A 22,194-nucleotide genomic window follows, 5' to 3' on the forward strand; every position below is an offset into this window, starting at 1 on the left:
GGGGTCCGCCGGCAGGGTCACGCAGGCCAGGCACTTTTCACCAATCCCGCCTGAGAGGGGAATGTGTGGCTGGAGTCGCCACCGCACCCTGCTCCTGCAGGACTGCTCGGGCCCAGAAAGTCCGCTGGAGTCAAACTGTGGTGGAGTGTCAGTTTCTCTCACTCACCTCGCCACAAGTCAGAACATGCCTCCCTGCCCGTCCTGTTTTCGACTCCGTTCGCAGACTCCCGTTCTCAGAGTTTCCGCGCGTCTCTCTCCTTGCCGAGCCGATGTAGAGGCAACTAGCCACCGCGCGGCGGGAAACCCAAATCGCGGCTTCCAATGGCACAGGGTCCAGCCTCAGCAGCGAGACTTTTCTGTTCCTGTTTTAGCACCAGGACTGCATTCCAAGTTGGTTTCTCTCAGCCGAGTTCGTTCCTGAGTCAGCAGAGCATAACTCCACCTGCTTATGTCTCTTTAGTCCGCACCATACCTGGCTTCTGAGCCTAGTTTTTCAGAGAGCCTCCGGTAGTTGCTGTTATCTGTCCGCCATGTTCTCCCGGAAGTCGGAATAACTTTTCTGTCCACATGTGTTTGCTAAGCCATTAGTCAGTAGCGCTTATATTCTTCATAAGAAGCCTCCGTCCTCTGACCTGCTGATTACTAATGGTCACCCCATGCTCTTTCACATGGGGGTTACCATGAGGGGCACCTAGGGATGTCTGACAAAGCAGAGTCCAAAGGCCCCATGAGAGAGTGACCGAAGAGTCATGTGATGAGGATGTAACAGTTTCTGTTGGGGCAATGAATGGAAGTTAGGCTGCATCTTCACCTCCTGAGACAAAACTGAGTTAATGTCTCTGGTGATTCATTCCTTGCATGTTGACTCTGTGTCTAACATTGCATCCTGGAAAACATGAGCAAACCCGTGTCCAGGCTTCGCTGCAGGGATACTGTCCAGGCTCCAAGTTGGATGAGTTGACCCCAAGCCCTGGGCACAGCTGGGTTCTGAGCTCTGGTCTGCAGGATGGCCTGTCCCAATTTCTATCTACTACTGGCCCCCAGGCTGGCCAACACTCTCCAGTATAGGGTAAGCAAGGAAACGTTAAGAAAAATGAGGCAAGTAAAATCTCAAATAGCCATGACCAGGCAAAAAACACTCCATGACATACAGTAATTAGAATACCATAAATCTGATATAACAACAGAATTGTAAGAGCTACTAAGGAAAACCAATGAATCAGCTATATAACAAATCTCATCAGGACTCCAACAGACTTCCCAATCCAAGTCTTAAGGGCAAGGAGAGCAGATAAGTAGTTAAGTGAGGAATATCTGTGCACACGCTTTTTGGCAGAATATTGTACTTTCTCAAAAATAAATCACATACTAACTAATAAAGCACGCTTAAGTAGATACAAAAGAACCAAATTTTTGCAATGTTTATTATCAGATCACAGTGCAATGAAATTAGAAATCAATAGAAAAAGAAACCACAGGAAATATATAAATATATGCAAACTAAGCACACACACACACACACACGCGCGCTTGAATAATCAATGGGTCACAGGAAATTTAAGGTAAAATAAGCTCCTAAATTTAAATGATAACGCCAGTACAACAACCCTAACTGCTTTCATGGGACAGAGTGAAAATAGTCCTAGGAAGAAAGGTTTTATTGTTTTGTTTTATGTTTGAGACAGTCTCAGTATGTAGCTCAGGCTGGCCTCAAACTCACAGTGAGCCTTCTGTCTTGGTCTCCCAATACCTGGGATTGCAGAGAAGCACTTCTGCCCCTGACCCCTGCAAGGGAAGTTATAGCTGTGAATCCTCACACCAGAACAAAGGAGGATGCACTACAAGAACCTCACTAAACAAAAACGATCCAAATCCAGAAGACATATAAGAAGGGAAAACATAAAGAAAAGGGAAGAAAAAAATGAAATAAAGAAAAAACCCTCAAAATAATACTAAGAACCAACAAATCAAAGAGCTGATTCTTTGAAAGAATATATAAAATAGACAAACTCTTAACTAACCCTAATGATAAAATGAATCAATGCAATTAGAAATGAAGATTGGACCCTGAATCTCATGTTCACACATTAGTGCTACAGTCCTCAACCTCCAGAGTCAGAGTTTTTACTTGTGATGAAGGGTTTGGGGAACTCTGCTATTCAGATGACAGAGAGAAGATTGCCCTGTGAAATACTTGTGACTTGCATCTTCCTATCAGACTTGGTCTCTCTCAACCCCCAGGCAACCAGCTCCTTAAAGAAACAGACAGAAGAGTGTTGTCTCACCGACAGGTTCATAGAATCTGAGTGCTCACAGGGTGTAGGGTGTGGGGCTGTCTGCGCTGTGTCTGGGAGAAGCACAGATGTTCTAAATTGTGGTCTAAGTTGCAGGGTTTTCAAGGTCAGACCACTGGTGCCTGTCCTGGCTACCACTGTTGATCTGCCTGGGTATTGGAGCAGAAAGAGACCGAGAACAAGGCCAGAAGCCTGTTATATCCTCAGGATGCAAGGTCACAGGGCAAAGTAGCTCTGCTCAGATGACTGACAGGAGGTATGAGCTCATAGGGTTGGAGCATGAGCAAGGAATACGTGAGTGGTGAGGTCGTGGCTGGCCTTTGCCTCAGGAATGTGTTCTTTGTCTTTTCCCTTGTCCCATTTCAGAAAGCAGACGAGGACTACTTGGATCTTTCCTGATGCACAAGTGGCTCATTTCAAGTCCAGAAGCTCTGACCAGTGGAAAGAATGTGAGGGGGAGCTTAACCTGTGTTCCTCATGCTTGTCATTATGAGATAGAAATTCGAGGAGCAGCTGACTTTCCTCCATTTAACATGGAGGTCTGAATATTTCTCTTAAAGATGGTAACATATCTGAGGCATGGGTCTCAGCTTCTGAGGGACACAAAACTTGTATGGCTAGAATTAATATGAATCTGCACCTGATTCCAGTCTCTGAAAGGATTAGGGACCATTTATTCACAATTCAGTCCACCTCTCTTCTATCCAAGAGCAACTGAGAGCTTGTTACAAATTGTGCTATGTGCTGTTTGTGGCCTGTATTGTGAGGAGGGAGAAAAGAATGTCCTTTCCTGTCCTTGTGCAGGAATGCCCCCCATCATATCAAGAGACAAGTGTGTTTTCAAGTTCAGTGAGGGAGGGTGTGGATTTGCTGCCTAAGCAGGCAGTCCTGGTACTGCAGCACTGACTTCAAACAGGTGATTTATATGCAGAATGAATATTAGTTTCTCTTTTTCTCTACTCCTCTGAGGTTAGGATGCCTTCCAAGAGGACTCTGAACAAACAGATATCTTAAGGTCCATGCATGCCTGATACTCCTCCTCTGCTGGAAGATGTGTGGGGACTGTACCTGAGACTGTGACTTTGATCTGCTGCTGGTGTTTGAGTAACTGATTTAGTGACTGCGTCTCTCTCTGCTTCAGTTTCTCTTCAACAAAGAAGGAAAAGTGGGTGTTTCGCTGCTAGGCAGTGTGACTTATACTGAAAATACGGGCTCTGACCCAAAGCTTGACATAGAGGAGCTCCCCAAATAACTAGCATCTATGATCATATATTCCAGGACATAGGTGCCTTGGCACGATCTCTTCTGGAAAGTGCTGCCAGAAATATCATTTCTTCCATTTATTCTCCCTGGGGATGACATTGGATGATGGTATCTTTTGACCTGGAGATGATATAAATGATATGGGTTCTAATATTGCAGTGACACACTGTTAAGTGTTCTAGCTTTAAAGGGGTGATTGGTGACCATATCCTTCCTGCGAGCTGAGCCAGACCCAAAGTCTGGCTAAGAAGCCTCTGGAAAGGGTGATAGAGGGGAGGAAATTGGGAGCTGCTTTTTGCTGGGATAACTGTGAACCGAGACATTCATTCCATGAATGAAGAGTAGGAAGAAAAGATCAGAGGACAGCAAGGACCCTCCTTCATGCCCGGAAGGAAAGATCTTTTTTGGGGGTCTCAGGCATCTATGTCTTGAGGGACTGGCAGGAGTCACCTTTGGTTGCCCAGGCAGAGTTGTGATACCTGTGTCCCATAAATGCAGCATTGGCCCTCTCTGGACACTGACTTGAAGATGTGCTGCTTCAGAAAGTTCTGGACCCCTGACCTAACTCCAATGTGACTCTGATGGATTCTGTACACAAGGACAGAGGCAGTGCTTATCATGGGAACTCCATGGTTGGCATCTCCTGCCAGGTGGTAGAGTCCAGAGTTGGAGAGTAAGTTTCGGACAGGCTCTTTGAAGAGAAGCTAGTGGAGGCCCCTGTGGGCCTACTTGCCCCAGGTTTCATTGTCCTGTGGATCTGTCTGGTAAGGGAGAATCCAGATCCTGCTCTGTCCCCAGAATTGTCTTTCTCTGCCTTGACATCCACTCAAGCTCATTCCATGCCCACCTCCCAGAACCCACATGGATTTGTGCCAGCCTTCAGATAGTAACATAGACCAGGAGTCTGGGGGAGCCTGAGGACACAGCTTCGGGAGGGGCTGCCTGCCCACGCCTCAGTTACCTGGTGGATGGCAACACTAGCATTTTTCTCATCTTGGTGTACTCTGTCCTCTCCTTTCTCTGGATGAACTTCCTCTTGGAGCTGGCTCTGTGCGGTAAGACACATCTCATAATCAGGGCAGGGACACTGAGGGGCCATAGGCTACCCTGGGACAGATGTGAATGAAGATGAGGGAGTTGTGAGGTCAGAGGACCTGAGGCCTGGAATCTCGAGAAAAGTCAACTCTCCAGCCAGCAGCACAAGTGGCACCTTGCAGTGTGGAGTACAATATTCCAGAGAGGGCAATTTCTGCATCTGTGTACTGTAGTGCCTACCTGTGAACAGCCACTGCTCACAGATTCAGGGAAATTTAAGGGCAGCTTCCTCCCAACTAGGATTCAGTGGAATACCACTGTTGGAAAACCTTAAGACACAGAAACCCCAGAGGAAGAACTATGACTCTGGAGGAGGACAGAAGCAAGCCCTGTGCACAAACTATGATCCCTTCTCCAGAGACATCAAGTGTGTCCAACACTCTTCTGTGTCTTAGTGGAGTACAGATCATCCCCTATGCAGAGGTTGGGTTTCCTGATCCAGGAGGGTGAGGCATGCACCTCTGGTACCACATGGAAAGTAGGGGTGTTCAGGGTTTTGTGGTTCATCTCTAGACTGACTCAGTCTGGCCTCATCTGCTCTGGAACAGGTGTGCCTGAGAGCATTTTCCTGGGGTGGCAGTGAGGCCATGTGGCAGGAAGGACCTTGTCCTTCAGTGTAGGATGCTCACTGGTCTCAGAGCAGGTGTCCCTCTGCCAACAGAACATGGCATTACCTCCACAGAGAAGGTGCAACCTGAGAGCCTGGTGCTGCATGGGACTTGATCCTCCTCCTTATTTGGGTACCTGTTTGTGGGACACACAAGAAAAGAATAATGATAATGTCACTTACTGCTTTGGGGAATTTATTGAGTCTATACGAGTCTTCTAGGAACATTCCATTTCCACTCATTGATTATTGACAGAAGCTCTATACCCATTAGTGCTAATAACTGCCATTTCCAGGGAAAAACTTTTAATGCAGAGTTTATTGATTATCAGGAGAGTCCATGAGTGCATCATGCTTTACATCCAGCCAGAGGGAGCTGCTCCTGCTGGAACTGACCGGGTTGGAGACCTCACACTGATACGACCCGGCATCCTTCCTCTTGACGGGGTCGATGGTGAGGGTGCTGTCTTTCTCAGACAGCTTCATCCTCTTTGTGAGCTTCAGAATCTGATCATTGAAGATCCACTGGATGGAGGTGCCAGTGTCACGTGAGAGGCAGGTGAGGACCACAGAAGCATCTTCTGTGACTGTGGTGCTGGTGGTGCTGACGGCAGGCTTTGTCACTTGGTCTGTGGACAAACAGAAGGAGATTGACTGAGAGTGATCCTGGGCTATGATTCTTCCTCAGAGGTCTCAGTTAGCTCTCAGGGCCCAAGGTGGGCAATAAAATGGCCCAGAGGCTGGCCCTGATCATCTGCAGAAGTTGCATAATTCTCATCAGCTAAGAATCTATACAGACGGGACTGTGTATCCCTCTGATATCACGCTGCCAACAGTGACCTCTGACTGGAAAGCTCTTCTCAGCCCACATGTCCAGGACCTCATTGTCGGGTGGGGTATTTCCCCCTGTCCTCTCCAGCCATTTATTTCCTAGTTCATTCTGTCCTGTTTCAGATGAATACCTGACTGGGTAATTGATAAAAAATAGAGGTTTATTTCTTGCATTTCTGAAGCCTGGCACATCCAAGACTAAAGAGTGCACCTGGCAACACCTTCTGCTGCATCATAATGTAGCAAAAGGCACTGCGTGGGAAGAGACTGAGTGTGAAATAGAGGAGGGAAGGGGACCGACTCCTGCATTCATGAGGAACCCGCACCTGCAGTAACTGGCCTGCTCCTGCAGGCACCGCAGTGCTTCAGTCACGAGTGCAGAGCCCTCGGCACCTGCTGTCCTCCCACAGGGCCGCCCGCAGGTCCCGTGGACTCAGTTTCTGACTCTTTTTGACAGACAAGCCCCCTTTTCCAGCACTATTTTCCTGCATGTCACGAAGGTAGGGTTTACTGGCTCTGTCCACGCGAGGGGCAGGCAGATCTTTGCAAAGTAGTGGAAATAGTACTTGTAAAGAATAGTTCTTAGGGCATGACTATGGCCTATCCAGTCATCACGATCTAATGACTTAGCTAGGTTCAGAGCTGAAGGATCTCTTAGTTAACGGGGAAATGTGATTATGTACTGGAAACGTGTACTAGAGAAATAGATATTCTTACATAATTTTGAAAAAAGGGGACATGTACTTCCTGATCCTGGAGGGAACATTACTGTGAACAAAGTCTCTAAAGAGCTGATCTGCATGTTCACCAACGGCCGCTCCCGTACCTCCTCCCAGATATGCTTTTTGGGTACTGCCCGTTACTCCCACACAAGGACTCCACAGTGACGCTCTTGTGTCTCCAAGTGTGTGGCACTCACTGCTCTCTGTGCTGTGTCACCTGTAGTTGTGTCCTCAGTCTCCTACAGCTGGGACTTCAACCAGGACACAGCCCAGAGGTGTCTGCCCCCAAGCTCACTTTACACGTTTCCTTGCACCTGGACCTGGGGAGCCTCAGGTGACCACTGGAAAGAACCAAGGCCTTCAGAGCACATTGAAGGCAGTTTTTCCAGGAGCCTGCTTCCACATCACTCATGGAATTAGAGCAGAGCCCTCTGTCTCACGAGCATGGAGCAGGTATTGGAGCAGAGCGCTGGATTACTCTTCCACCCTATGTGGGAAAAGCATTTCTGTCCCTCATTTAAGGGAAAAGAATGTGAGTGTGTTTCCAATGCTGGTGTGGTCCTTGTGGCTCATGCAGGAGGTAACTTGAAATGAAGGAGTGACAGAAACTACTTGACCTTGACAAGCTTTTCGCTCTCTACACTGTGACTCTCTTCCCGATCTCTGGTGCTGTCCTGGCTTGGGGACCTCTCCTCCCTCTACTAGTCCTATCATATTCTGGGCTGGAACTTTCTCAGGCATGAAAAATCAGAGCTGGAAAACAAGGATATAGTATTAGGGTTGGAGCAGGCAGTTTAGGAAAGGATTGGGATTTGCATGTGTTTGTGGGCACAGGCCAGGAATCAGATTTTTCACGCTCTCTCTAGAAAGCCAAATACTCCATCCCAGAGCTCTGTCCTGATGCTTCCGTGTTTACTTACCAAAGACTGTGATATTCTTGACTGTGGTTCTACTGAGGTGTGTGACAGAGTTATGGACAAGGCAGGTATAGTATCCGGTATTACTTATGGTGATTTTGGGAATAACAATTTCCTCTGCAGATTTCAAGATCCTCCCATTGAAAAGCCAGGTAACCACTGCAGGCGGGTTAGAGTCTGCGTGGCAGGAGAGGCTGAGGTTTCTCCCTGAATGGAAATATGAGTCCATGGGCAATATGATGGGGACGTCCGGGCCATCTGGTGTAAACAGAATAAAGAAATATGGAATATCATCAGAGTTAAAGGGGAGCTCATGGCTTGTTGAAGGCTGAGTAACCCCCTGAGCCTTGTTGCAATTTTGTTTTAAAAATGCCAACCGGGATAATGGTGTACCTCAGTGGTAGAGCACTTGCCTAGGGTTCATAACACACACACACACACACACACACACACACACACACACACACACATACACACTTTACTCTAGCCCCCATTCACTGAATCTGACATATTCAGTGGTTTTCTCTGTCACAGGCAGTCACTCCTTTCCTGTCCTGAATTTGGCCAAACTGAGGTAGTGCCTTTTCTCCTCTCCCTGGTTCAAGGCTGGGCCTACGTGGAAGTGCCTGGGACAGGACATGATGGCCAGCCTGGTTTCTGGGGGTGAAGGTCAGTGTACTCAAGCTGTGAGGGGCTGACTACTGGCCTCTGGCCCTGTGTGTTGAGCTGGCAGCGGGTGCCAGGGAGGAATGGAAGTTACTCACAGAGGACATTCAGTGTCACTGGGTCACTTCGGCTGGCACTCAGTGGGTTCCAGGTTTCACACTCATAGGATCCTGTGTCATTCCTTGTGACATGGAGTAAAGCGAGAGTTTTGTTGTTCTTCAGCAGCATCAGCCTGTCACTGTCTGGAAGGTTCTGACCATTTTTCCACCACTGGTAAGTTGTATGCTGACTCTCAGGTGTACAGAATAGTGATACAGAGTCCTTACCTTCCACAGGGTTGGAGTTATTGCTTGTGATGACGGGTTTAGGTAATATCCCTGTGTAGACAACAGAGAGAAGATTGTGCTGTGAGATACCTGTCATCCCTGCAAAGACATTTTCCCCATGGTCTCTTGCATCTACCAGTCCACCTGAGTCCATAAAGAACCAGATAGGGGAGCACCTTCCAGGCAGAAGTGCAAGGCTTTGTGTGCTCAGAGGATGTGGGACCCCCTGGGCTGTGTCTGAGAGAAGCACAGGCTTTGTCACCCGTAGACTAAGCTGCAGTGTCTGATCACGGACATACCGGGGAGTAGGAGGCAGATTCTCCCGTGCCTCTCCTAGTCCTCACTTGTCAGCTGCCTGCTTTGCCTTGGGTCATGTGATGCTGAGACTCTCCACTCTCAGACATCACTTGCTCAACTAAGGACATTTCCCCTGAGGCATTGCCCTGCAAGGCTGTCCTAGAGATGGATCATGATGGAAATTCTGCTGGTTCTGAAACCACAAGAACTGTTCGCCTGGCTTGATGTGAGCAGAAGCAGCACACAAAGGGACCAGAAGCAGGTCCAACATTTAGCTCAGTGGTCAGTTTGGGACTATAAGCGGGAGCAATTCTGCTGACACATTTGATGGTGACTAATATGAGCCAGTGACACCTAAAAGAATGAGCATGAATCCAAGGAACGATCTAGGAAAGAATGATCTTGTAGAAAAATCCTATCTTTGTCCTTGGTTTTTAATGTCCCTTCTCCTACAACAAAGGGCAGGTGAGGACCACGTAGTCTTCCCTAAAATAAAGCTGGATGAGTGACTGGTAGAAAATGAGGAGCATGAACACAATGAAACTCGAGCCCTCAACCATGGCCCATGTGTGTTCGACAGGACTAGAAATCTGAGATTGCATTTCTTCACTATGTATAAAGCATTACTGAGGTGCAGAATCTAATGCCTATTATTCCTGAAAGGAATATTTATCTAGGCACCACAATACGGTCCTGGGCTCTATAGATCACATTATGATCAAAGCCAATGCTCAAGTAGTTTTGCATCAGGGACTCACTGCATAGAAAGAGACCTGTGCGTCCTGTTGGGAGAACAGAGCTGGTCAGTGGGTAAGACTGAATTGTCTCTGTTGTGTAAAACAGGGGGAAATACCAAATTCAGAGAAATATCTTGTCATGTTATTATATTTAGAAAAATCTATGTCTCCAGTTTCTACGGTGAGTGAGGCAAAGGGGGTCAAACTTGGCATAGGAATGTGAAGTTATTTCTTCTTTCTTTTGACATCCCCAGGAAACACAACTAGAGCTTTGTTAAGTTCTTCCGGATAATGGTTGAGACACTGACATGTCTCATTGTGTGAGGACCCTTCCTGTGATGGCAGCGTCATCATGAGGACACAGGTGCCTACGGAACAGGCAGTCAGCCTATCAGACACACCTGCCGGCTGAGCTCCCTTAGGGAAGGTTTAGGAGTCACCACAGGGCCGTGAGTCCCATGTGGGGACCTGAATGGATTCAGGAAGCAAACTGGTGGAATGAAATGGGCTTTGGGACTTGCAACTCCGTTTTGTTGCCTATGATCCCTGGCTGAGTCAGGGTGCAGAGCTGACAGAGGAGTCCCTGGACCCTGTCTCATAGCCTATTCTGTGAACTGGCGTCAAGGAAAGAAAGACCTTTGAATGGGACACAGTGGAGATCTGTTCACCCTGGGGGACATTGGCAGGGTGCAGCTGCTCGACTGATTTCTTTGCCCTTTAGTGTTCCTCGGGGCATGGGTCTGCCTCCAGGAATTAGTGGAAGGGAACAGATTGCTCAATCTTCTGTTCAAGAAGGTAAAGATGCATCAGGCTGTGCAAGGCAGGTGTGGTCCCATGCAGAATAAGGAGAAGGAGGATGAGGGGCAGGGAAAGAGCAGAGAGAGCCAGAAATGTCCATGGTGGGGAGCAGTGTGGGGTCAGTGACTTCAAAGATCCCAGAGACCAAGAGCCCCATGGCTGCCTCAGAAATGAACACTGAAATCCCCTCCCCTAGCCCAGCAGCCCCAGGGTCATGACCTGTGGGTGGCTTTAGGAGTAGGTGGTCTGACTGATGGCAAAAGTCTCAGCGTCCAGAAGGAACAAGGATTAGGCATGGTCAGATTCTCCTAGGACTCTTCATGGAGTTCATAATCTCTAAAGAACTTCTAGGCCACTCGTCAAGAAGATTATACATCACAACCAAGTGAGATTCATCCCAGGAATGCAGGGATGGTTCAACATACACAAATCAATAAGTGTAATATATCATATCAATATAGCCAAAGACAATCACAATTATCTCAATAGATGCAGAAAAAGCTTTTTGATAAAGTGCAACATTCATTCACGATAAGAACGTTATAGAAAATTGGAATATATGGTCTCTATCTCAATCTGATAAAAGCCATCTATGACAAACCAACAGGCAGCATCATATTAAATTATCAAAAACTGAAAGATTTTACTCTAAAATCAGGAACAAGACAAGGCTGTCCACTGTCACCACTCCTATTCAATACAGTGCTGAAAATATTAGCCAGAGCAATTAGACAAGACATAGAAATAAAAGGAATAGAAATAGGAAAGGAAGAAGTTAAACTATTATTATTTGCAGATAACATGATACTCTATAGAAGACTCCCAAAACTCCATTGAAAGACTTCTAGATGTAATAACCAAATTCAGTAAAGTAGCTGGATACAAAGTCAACACTCAAAAATCAATAGCATCCCTGTACACAAACAACAAAGTCACTGAGATAGAAATAAGAGAAACCACACTCTTCACAGTAGCATCCAAAAAATGAAATACTTAGGAATCAATTTAACAAAGAAAGTAAAAGATCTATTCAGTGAAAATTACAATACTCTGAATAAAGAAATCAAAGAGGATCTTAGAAAATGGAAAGATATTCCTTGTTCATGGATAGAAAGAAAAAACATTTTGAAAATGGCCATTCTCCCCAAATTTTCATTCTCCCAGATTTAATGCAATGCCAATTAAAACACAATTATCATACCTCACAGATCTAGAGAAATCATTCCTAAAATTCATTTGGGACCAGAAGAGACCTAGAATAGTAAAGGCAGTTCTGGGCAACAAAGGCAAGGTAGGAGGCATCACAATCTCTGACTTGAAGTTATTCTACAAAGCTACTATGATAAAATCAGCATGGCACTGGAATAAAAACAGACCTGAAGACCAATGGAATAAATTAGAAGATACAACCACAACTACAAACACACTCGGCCACCTTATCTTTGACAAAGGGGCCAAATGTTCACTGGAAGAAAGATAGCCTTTTTAATAAGTGGTGCTGGAAAAACTGGCTTTCCAAAACTATGGCTATGCCAAAAACTAAAACTAGACCCATGCCTATCACCATGTACTACACTAAAGTCAAAATGGATCAAAGATACAAATATTAATACAGAAGCACTAAATAATCTGGAAGACAAAGTAGGTAAAAATCTTGAAGATATAGGGGTTGGAAGAGAATTCATGAAAAAAATTCAAAGTGCACAGGAAATACTCCCAGAATCAACAACTGGGATCTTGCCTTATTAAAGTTTTTGCATGTCAGAAGAACTCTCCAACAGAATGAAAAGAAAACCCAGGAAAAAATGAGTTGTTTAAAGCTCTCAGTGGGAAAAAATCTTAGTCAACTGTCCCTCAGACAAACAACTTCTATCTAGAACATATAAAGAATATTTAAAAATTCAGGCCCCCAAAATTCAAAGACCCAATCCAAAATTGGGCATCTAAAATGAATATATACTTCTCAGATGAAGAAATACAAATGGCAAATAATACATGAAAAAATGCTCAGCATCATTGGTCATTAGAGAAATGCAAATTAAAACCACACTGAGATTCCATCTCACTCTAGAAAGAATGGACTGCACTGTTGGTGGGAGTGTAGACTGGTGCAACCACGTGGAAATCAATGTGGAGATTCCTCACAAAGCTAGAATTAGAGGTTTTGTTTGACCCAGCTATTCCACTTCTGGGTATATTCCCAGAAGAACTGAAAACATCATACCCATGTTTATAGCCGCACAATTTGTAATAGCTAAATCTTGGAAACAGGCCAAGTGTCCATCAACTGAGGAATGGATAAAAAAGATATGATATTTTTATAGAATGGAATACTACTCAGCTATAAAGAAAGACCACATTGAGGCTTTTTTTTTTCTTTTTCTCTTTTTATCGGTACTGAGGATCGAACTCACGACCGCCTGCTTGCAAGACAGGTGCTTATGCCGCTGAGCTAAATCCCCAGCCCAACACATTGAGGCTTTTATAAGTAAATGAATATGACTTGAGACCATACTCATAAATGAAATAAATCAAACTCACATGTGTAAATACCATGTTGTCTTCCTAGTATAAGAAACTAAAAGAGTAAATAAGGTGCAAAATCTGTAATAAATATTGTGAAAGGATAATAAACTGCTCAAAGAAGAAACGATAACTCAGCAAAAAGACAAAAGAAGGAAGATAAATGAAATAGGATATAAATTTTTATATATACACTTAAGATTACTAAAATGATTGCACTACTAATTCTATTAGTTCTTGGAACAAAACAGATAACATCCATAGGAGTAATTCAATTTTGCATTGCTGTATCTGGCAATTAGAATGAGACTTTTGAGGATAACTATGCAAAACAAAAAAATTGTTATGTTCCTACTATCTTGTTTTGAAAGTTTACATTGTTATTATTTTGGGCTCTTAGTTGTGTTATTTATCTGTTGTTTTGTTTTTTCCTCTAATACAGAAAGGATAGATATACATGTATAGACTTATATAGGCCTAAAACTTCACCTAAAGAGTTTAAAAAATTGATTTTAGTATGTGTGATAGTACAAACAGCTACACTGAAGAAAAGGAAACACCATGGTAGCCATTTATAATTTATCATTTTGATTCAAACCAATAATGCTTTCATTCTTCATTTTGATTGGTTTTAGTCTGCTTTCAATTATTTGATTACAGTATATATGGAGATATGGATAGTTATTTTGAAGAAAACAAGAGATATTATTGTAGCCATTATTGATTTCCTAGTGTCTGGTCTTGAAAGCCTTTAAGGCTCTCATTCTTGTGTCCTGATTGCTTTTATACCACTTTGATGTGTATTAACTTAGTGTGTGCAGGTATGGACCACTATTTTGAAGAAAACAAGAGGCATTATGGTAGCCACTATTGATTTCCTGTGGTCTTTTTATGAAATCTGGTGTTATTTGCATTGTTTTACTCTGCTCTGCTTTGTTCTGTTTTTATTTTGCTTTGCTTTGTTTTATTCTCTTTGAAATAAAGATTAAAAGGCCACTCACTCATTCAGTCCTTCACAATTATTCCTTCCCTCTTTCATCATGCATTTATTGGGAATTGGCTGCACACTCACTGGATTCTGTCCCAGTGGTAGTAGTGGCCAGAGAGAAAGCTAAATCCTCTGCTATATACTTCAGTTCATGGCAACCAATGCCCCCCAAAATATGTGATTTTAGGGTAGTGAGGATGGATGTGGATCAGCTGTCTGAGGTGGGATGCCTGGAAGTTCTCCCACTGAACTAGAGTTGATGTAGGTGATTTAGTCTCAGAATAAAATATGATTATATCTTTCTGTCATTTCCCAGACCAGACATTCTCCATTGTTTGCTCCAAGTTGCTAATTCTTAGAAAAAAAGAACTGACCCAATGACTGGTTTTGGACTCCACATATGTCTGATGAGGGTGGTAAAGATGGGTTATAGCTGTAGATAGATGTCTGTGCCCCTGATATGCAACCCATTGTCTGTGTGACACTAATTCAGTAATTGCACTCCCTTATGATTCAGTTATTTTTAGTAAAATTGTACCACGTGTACATGGTATCTGGCTCAGCATGTTGTCTCTGCATCACCTTAAAATATTCATAGTCATATGACCAAAAGCTTGATAAACAGGATCTTCTGCCCAACCCAGCATCTGTGATAGTTTGTCCCCACGAGGGATGCCAGGCCTGATCCTAGATGGACAAGGTACTGCTAGAAAACTCTCCTCTCTGTTCCTGTTCCTCCCTATGCAGTCTCCTCAATCCAGCAACGTAGATGCCAGCAACGTAGGACGTCCCCTGTCCTAGGGAACAAGTGTCAGCTGAAAGACTAGGTCTGGCCTCACCCAGATGTGGCTCTTTAAATCTGAACTCTGATGGTGACCAGTTTCTGGACAGCATAACTGCTGTTCCCCATTGGCCCTGAAGAGAAAATCAAAGTACATTCTCGGTCACAGGATCACCTGAAGTCAGGAGCCTGGGACCAAGGTCTAGGGGAGAAAATTCTTGAAGCTGAACTCTTCTTCAGCATCCTAAGGGACCTCTATCCAGGATGTGAATTTGTCTATCAGGACCATGTCGCTGGGGGAGATTCTGGGGCAATGAGGTGAGACTGGTTTCCTTGGGCTGGGCTCTCATCAGATTGTCTTCTCTGCAGTACAGATTTGGGTGAAAGATTCTGATCCATTAAAGTTTATCTCCAAAGCACTCAATGCTCAAACTCTAATATGGGAACATAATGCTGAAGGGAAGCGAGGTACAGGGTAGGCCTGATAATCCTTTGTGTGTGTGTGTGTGTGTGTGTGTATGTGTGTGTGTGTGTGTGTGTAGTATAGTTAACCCCACTCCTTCACCAGAGGTCATAGAAAGTCACTCACGGTATACTTGGACCTGTCCAATGGCTTGTTCTGTCTGATGAATTGTATTTACAGCTAGTAGGGTGTAGAACCCAGTGTCTTCCTGGGTGGCATTCTGGAATAGCAGCGATCCATTCGGGTATATTGTTTCTCGACCGCTATATGCAGAGCCTGGTTTAGTTGCTTGAGTGGATATCACATAAGCAGCAATTCTATGGCTGCTGACTGGATTTTCCCCTTTGTACCAGCGGTAGAGTCGAAGATTCTCTGGCAGATTGTGGACAAGCAGAAGAACCGAACTGCCTTCAGTGGCAATGAAGGGCACAGTTTCAACAGTGAGGTGGGCAGAGGTGGGTGGGCTCCAGATGGTTAAAAGTGAGGCTAGGAGGGAGGAGAGAGAAGTCCATCAACACTGAAATCTTCCTATTTGGATGGGGCCACGTAGGAGGGGCCCTGGGCCCTGAACGGGCATCTTCATCCCTCAGCCTTGGGTGCTTGTATGTGTGTGTATTTTGTGTGTGGGTGGGATTTGCATACATGTGCATGTCAATATGTGTTCTCTCCTGGGTTCTTTTATGCCCTTGAACTTGTCCTTTCCTCTGCAGGGAACGCTTTTTCTCAGATGTCAGCACAGCTCATCCCTCACTGCCCTCAGGTCTCTGCTCCCATTCAGGACATCTTGGGAGACACCTTTCCTGACCATGTCCTGGGGAGACCTGGGGTTTTCACTTCTCACCTCTCTGTGCTCTGTTCACTTCACGGTTCTTGTGAATACCTCACCTCTCCTTCTGGATGTCCTTTCTGTCCTGTCCTCCTGATCACCAGGACAGGGATGAGTCTGATCTCTGTTGGAAGCCAGTGCCTGGAATAACTCAGATACCTGTGATGAATTTGAGGGCTCCTAGAGCCCTGTATGTATGGATTTTTGGCGGCCAGATTCTGAGCTTACTGGTTAGGAGCAGTGGTTAATGCTTCAGTTGCATTTTTATATGGACTGTCTCAAGGACAGAGCTGTTAATATCAATTGTCACAATACAGTGCCCCCTGAGGATTGACTTAGAGTACAGTGGAGCTTTTCCACCTCTTTACAAATTCCAGTTCACTGAAAGTTTTTTGTTACTGACATATCTGTCCCTCTTTTGTGTCCTCTACCCTCAAGATCTAAACAGAAGCTGTGTGCCTACTCCCAGGGTCTTGTCCTCCCCAGCCTGTGCTCATATCCTCCTACCCATTACCAGGAAACGATCGCTTCTTACCTGTGAGCAGGAGCCCCCACCAGGGAATGCACCTTCTGCTGGGAAGGCCAGAGGATGGCTTCATTGTATCTGTTGCTTGCTCTGTCCTTCTCTGGAAAAGCTCTCGCACAAGGCTTCTCAAGTGTGCTTGTGCTAGGTCTGCTGTTCTTTCTCCTCTGAGCTGAGCCTCCTCCCAGGGCAGGAGCATTTCCCAGGGTCATATGGCCTGGGGGTGGCGTCTCTGTCCAGGGCACTTCTGTCTCCTCCCTTTTCAGTGCTGTCTCCTGTCCCTTTTCCCCTTCCCTTAGGTGGCCTTTCAGTATCCAGACCAGACCATACTTTTAGAAACAAGAGAGAAGAGGGTCCCTGTCCTTGCAAGGATGACAGGTCTCCCACTGCACATCTGGGCTATGTCTTAACCTTGGGGCTGTCAACACCACAGGAAGCATCTAAGGACCTCAAATACAGGGACGTGTTTCCTTTGGGACAGAAACCAGTTTGGCACTCAGTCTTCTCTGTGTTTGAGATATTCTGGATATATGGGGTTCACTTCTAGCAGGAAAGTGACAGAGGTGCTGCAGAGACAAGAAAGGGCCCAGTTGAGTGAGGATTGATGAGGGAGACCTGTCCTCTGTATCTACCATCACCAACCTTACCTCAGATCCAGGGACAGTGACCCATAAACAGTTGTCTCAGATCTGCAGGTCATGAGTGTGCAGTGGAAGGTGACCTGTGTGTTTCAGAAACTGGACTGTGGTGAGGAGAGGTGCAATGGCCCTAAACTGTATTGCCTTTTGTAGAAAGTCTTAGGGATTGCTTTTCTATCAGGGTGTGCTGGCAGAGCTGTTGGTCAGTCCTGCCCATGTCCTCCAAGGGCAGCTTCTGTCTTCTGCCTTGTTGATTCCTGATGGTCACCCCACTGCCTTTCATGAGGGTTACCAGGATGGGGGATTCCCAGGGAGACCTAGCAAACAGCATTGGCAGAGGCCCATGGAGTGGATGGGATGGAGGACATACATGACAGCAGCCCAGCAGTTCCTGTTGTGGAAATGGATGGAAATTAGGCTGCACCTCCACCCCCGGAACCCAAACCAAGTTCACGACTCTGGAAATTTATTTCCTGAGTATTGACTGTATGTCCTGATGTCATTCCCCGGAGGACAGGAGGAGACCTGGGCCCAGTATCAGGCACTGCAGCAGGGATGCTGACCAGGCTCCAGATGGCATGAGCTGGCCCCAAGTGGGCTCTGAACTCCTCTACAGAGCAGCCCACCTCAGCTGTGTCTCCAGGCTGTTCAGTGCCAGGCTGTGCAGAGTGAGCAGGGAGAGCACGAGAGTTTTTGGGAGGACTCAATCCAGAGCCAGAGAACTGTGTTCCGAGGCAGTGAATGGCTTAAAAACGACCCATCAGTCTCTGACATTTCAAAACAACATCCGGGAGTGAGACAATGCCATCCTGGAGGCTGTGTCTGCAGGGGCTGCTCAGTCCCTATGTTCTTGATCTCCTTGTCAGAGGTCAAGAGGGATGTGCAGGTTAGCTAACTGGGGTGGGTGTATCTCCTCTCAATTCTCTTAAAAATTGTTGTATAATAGATACAACATGAATACTTTTGCCTATGTTAACCATTTGATGTGTATAAATACTATTTAAAAAATTTTTTATTTTCTTTTAAAGATAATAAAACCCAACAAACAGAATAAAGCCAATAAAATGGAATAAAGCCAATCAAAACAAAGGAATGAAATTGGTACAGAACTTTGAAGCAGGATAATAGGAAATCAACAGAGGCTGCCATAGTATTTCTTGTTATCTTCACAATAGTTGTCCATTCTCTCATACACAGCAAAATCAAACCAAACAAAACATAATAAAACCAATCCAAACGGAACACTGAACAGAGCAAAACAATAAATTGGAACAAAACAAAACAGTGAGAACAATATTGGATTTCAAAAACAAGATATAAAGAACCCCCCCATATTTTCCACACTATATACTGTCATCCTTCCAAAGATGCTCAGACCACCGGCCCCAGGCCTGCAAAGTCAACCAAACAATATAAGAATTCGGTTGCTTTTTGTACGTTTGTTGTTATCAACTCAGCCTGTCCTCTGAACCAGCTGGTTGCTTGCTGGGAGCAGGGAGGGTTATTGATTCTCAGGCTGAGCACTGGTAGGCACTTGGGAGGTGCTTTCTGGCTTCTCTTCCTGGGCCCTGCATGGCTTGCTTGTGTGGCTTACCAAAGATTTCATTGGCTCCTCCTCCTCCTCCTCCTCCTCCTCCTCCTCCTCCTCCTCCTCCCCCTCCCCCTCCCCACTCCTCCTCCTCCTCCTCCTCCTCCTCCTCCTCCTTCTCCTTCTTCTCCTTCTTCTCCTTCATGGTCTTCTCCCAGAGCCAGAATGTCTTCTCAAAGTGTATAAATACTATTAATTGTATGTCAGTGTTGTGCAAGTATCACAAATGTTTCTGGAAATTTTTTATGCTTTGAATAAGATTTCTATAGATGCTTACAATAACCCCACTTGATCCCCTAACCCATTCCTTTGAATACCTTGAGAATAGTTCCAGACTATGAGTCTGCATATCCTGTATTGTATTTATGTGGAATTGTTGAATCAGTGATATTTTCTTTCTTTCTTATTTTACTTAGAAGGATGTTTTCAGGTTTCATGCTGTAGCTTGCATCATATTATTTTCAGGACTGATTAATACGTGAGTGCCTGGGCCATGTCTCTTTATGCTTTCCTCTGTTGGTGGGCCCTTGGGCTGCGCCACCCGTTGTTGTTAAGAATGCTACAGTGAGCAGCTGCCTCCTTAATGGCCTATTTTCCAATCTTTGAGTCCTCACCTGGCAGAGGGAGTGCTGTTCACAGGATGACGCTGCTTAGCTCAGCGAGGAGCTGCCTGTGTTCTCCACAGTGGCTGCAGTATCTCATATTCCCTCAAGGGGTGCGTAAGGATTCCAAATTCTCCAGTCCTTCACAAAACTTGTTATTTAACTTTTTGTTACCAAATAGTATAGCATCCCTCGTAGGTGTGGCACGACATCTCATTGAGATTTGATTCACATTTCCAGAATGAGATGTGATATTAAGCACCTTCTCATGGGCTTAACGGCCATCTGTGCATCTCTGGAGCCACTCTGTTGAAGTTCTTTGTCCATTTTATAATTATGTTCTTTATCTTTTGTTGGTGAGTCAGGCCAGTTCTCTCATACTCTGAATATGAAACTTTTACTGCATTTAGTATTTGTAAACATTTTCTCCTATACTATAGGTAGTTTTTTCTTTCTTGCTAATATATTTTGGAGCACAAAAATTTGTAAGATATTTTGCACCATATTTTAAAAAATCTATATTTGAAAATTCCAGTAGAATGTGAGTTAAGATTTTACCTTTTGTTGTTCATAATTTTGTATTAAATCTAAAAATTCTTTGTGAAATTGGAGGTTATGAGTATTTACCCTTATATTTTCTACTAATATTTTTTAAAAGAAAATGAAATTTGCACTTACATTAAACTCACTCCTCTATTTTAGTTATTTTTTTTATATAGTGAGAAGTAGGATTCCAAAATATCACTATTTTGCATGTCATTATTCAATTGTTCTAGTTGAAAAGTTTGAAAAGATTTCTCTTCGGCTATTAACTGATATTGACATATTGTCAGTGATCAAATACCAATGTAATGGGTACTTACATGCTCAACTCCATTCCCTTAGTCTACGTGTGAGTATTTATTCAAGTATCACATCATTATGACTACTGTACCACTGTAGTAAGTTTTCAAATAAGGAAGGATTAAAGTCCAAGTTTGATCTTCTTTATCATGGTTTTTAGCCTATTTTGCATATTTTAAAAATCTACATTTGAATATCCTATCTATCTATCTATTTATCTCTATTCATCCACCAGTATATTATCTACTTTCAGAATGATGTCATGCTATGTTACATTGCCTAGTCTGGGATTCCTGGTTTTAAGTAATCATTCCTCACCAGGCTTTGAACTAGCTTCCAGTGCTTACCATTATAAGAGGTTGTTTAGCTACTGGCTTATAAATGGTCAGCTAGTAAGGTACAGAGGCTAAGATGGAATGGGACTGGTCAGCCTTACAAAGAAATCAGCATGCACACAGAGCTAAGGGTTAACTCAAATCCTATAGTCACCAGAGCAGGGGAGAATAAATTACAGCACCATCCTTTAATTTGAACTTTTCTGTGAGAACAAAAACAGTGGTCAGAAAGTACCTATTCCAGCAGTTTTTCACTTTGGGAGAAAACCCTAAACTGTCAATAAAATAAATATGAACCCATAGTGATTATGACCCCACAAGGCTCCTCCGTAATTCAAACAACTCCATCTTTGCCTTCTTGTCTGCCCCTACTTAGAACCTCCAATGCTGCTCAGACCAAAGGAAACCTCCAGTGCGTATAATATGCTCTTCAGGGTGTGGGCAGGGAGAACTGGGCACCATCTGGGTCCATGTGCCACTTTCCTTGGCAGACCTAAAACACGTCAAACAGGATTTATAGAAGTTTTCTGATGATATTGATAGGTACATGGACATACTTCAAGGTTTAACTCAGTCTTTTGATCTAACTTGGAAATGTTACGCTTCTTTGAAATCAGACACTATCGCCTAATGAGAATGAGCTGCCTTATAGGCAGCAGGGGTCTTTGGAGGCAAATTGCATATAGTTCATTATAATAGGCCTGGAGGTCTAAAGGAAGGGGAGAAACCATGTTGAACAGGGAAACGGGCAGCCCCAGCAGAGGATCCCTACTGGGACTCAGATGTTAGTAGAGTGAATGGGGATGTAAATATTTTTCAGGCCTACACTCTTGGGGGTTTACAAAGAACATGCTCCAAGCCTCTTAATGGTTTGAAATGATCAACTGTTAATCAAGGCAGTGAAGAAAATCCCTCAGCCTTTCTAAAATGACTCCAAGACCTTTTAACTAAATCTACCTCTCTGTTCCCACATATCTTAGAGGGAAAAATAATTCTCAAGGATAAATTTATAACCCAAATTTCCACAGATATATGTAAGAAATTATTTTTAAAAACCCCATCTGACCCCGATAGTTTTTTATGTGTCCTGTAGTTCTTTAGATAGCTACTGTGTGTTGTATAACTGGGACCGAGAAGATAGCAGGGAGAAAGAGAAATATCACAAAAAACCAGCTGCCCAGGTAGCTGTAGCTACCCTCTGTGTGTGTGTGTGTGTGTGTGTGTGTGTGTGTGTGTGTGTGTGTGTTTGATACAGATTCCTAAGGCTCTGAAGGCAGTTCATTACCTGACAGAGCTGTGGCAAGCCAGGATATTTCCATAGGTCATGTGCTAAGCGTCACCACCAAGAGAACAAGAAGCCACCAAGTCCCGCCAAGTCCATGGTGGGGACTGCAGGACATCAGATCGCTCCCAGTGCTGAAAGCCTCCAGGATCAAACTCAGCCTTTCACTTGGTCTAGTAACAAGACTACAGGGCCTTGGGGCACCGATCACAGTTTCCCTCATGACAAGATGTTGTCTTTTCCCAGAGA

At 44.5% G+C, this 22,194-nt stretch overlaps 1 protein-coding gene across 1 annotated transcript; it reads right to left on the reverse strand.

The window, feature by feature from the left end:
• Window positions 1-5,577: 5,577 nt before the first annotated feature.
• LOC100713534 (carcinoembryonic antigen-related cell adhesion molecule 1-like) lies at window positions 5,578-16,733 on the reverse strand. The gene is made up of 5 exons (XM_023562796.2): window positions 16,670-16,733; window positions 15,435-15,794; window positions 8,494-8,772; window positions 7,733-7,987; window positions 5,578-5,888 (listed from the first exon to the last, which is right to left on the reverse strand). The coding sequence occupies exons 1-5, from the start codon at window positions 16,731-16,733 to the stop codon at window positions 5,578-5,580; spliced, it is 1,269 nt and encodes a 422-aa protein (XP_023418564.2).
• Window positions 16,734-22,194: the final 5,461 nt, after the last annotated feature.

This window comes from Cavia porcellus, unplaced genomic scaffold, assembly GCF_034190915.1.
Source record: "Cavia porcellus strain 051 isolate PalLab524CR breed Dunkin Hartley unplaced genomic scaffold, mCavPor4.1 scaffold_7, whole genome shotgun sequence".
Taxonomy (NCBI): Eukaryota; Metazoa; Chordata; class Mammalia; order Rodentia; family Caviidae; genus Cavia; species Cavia porcellus.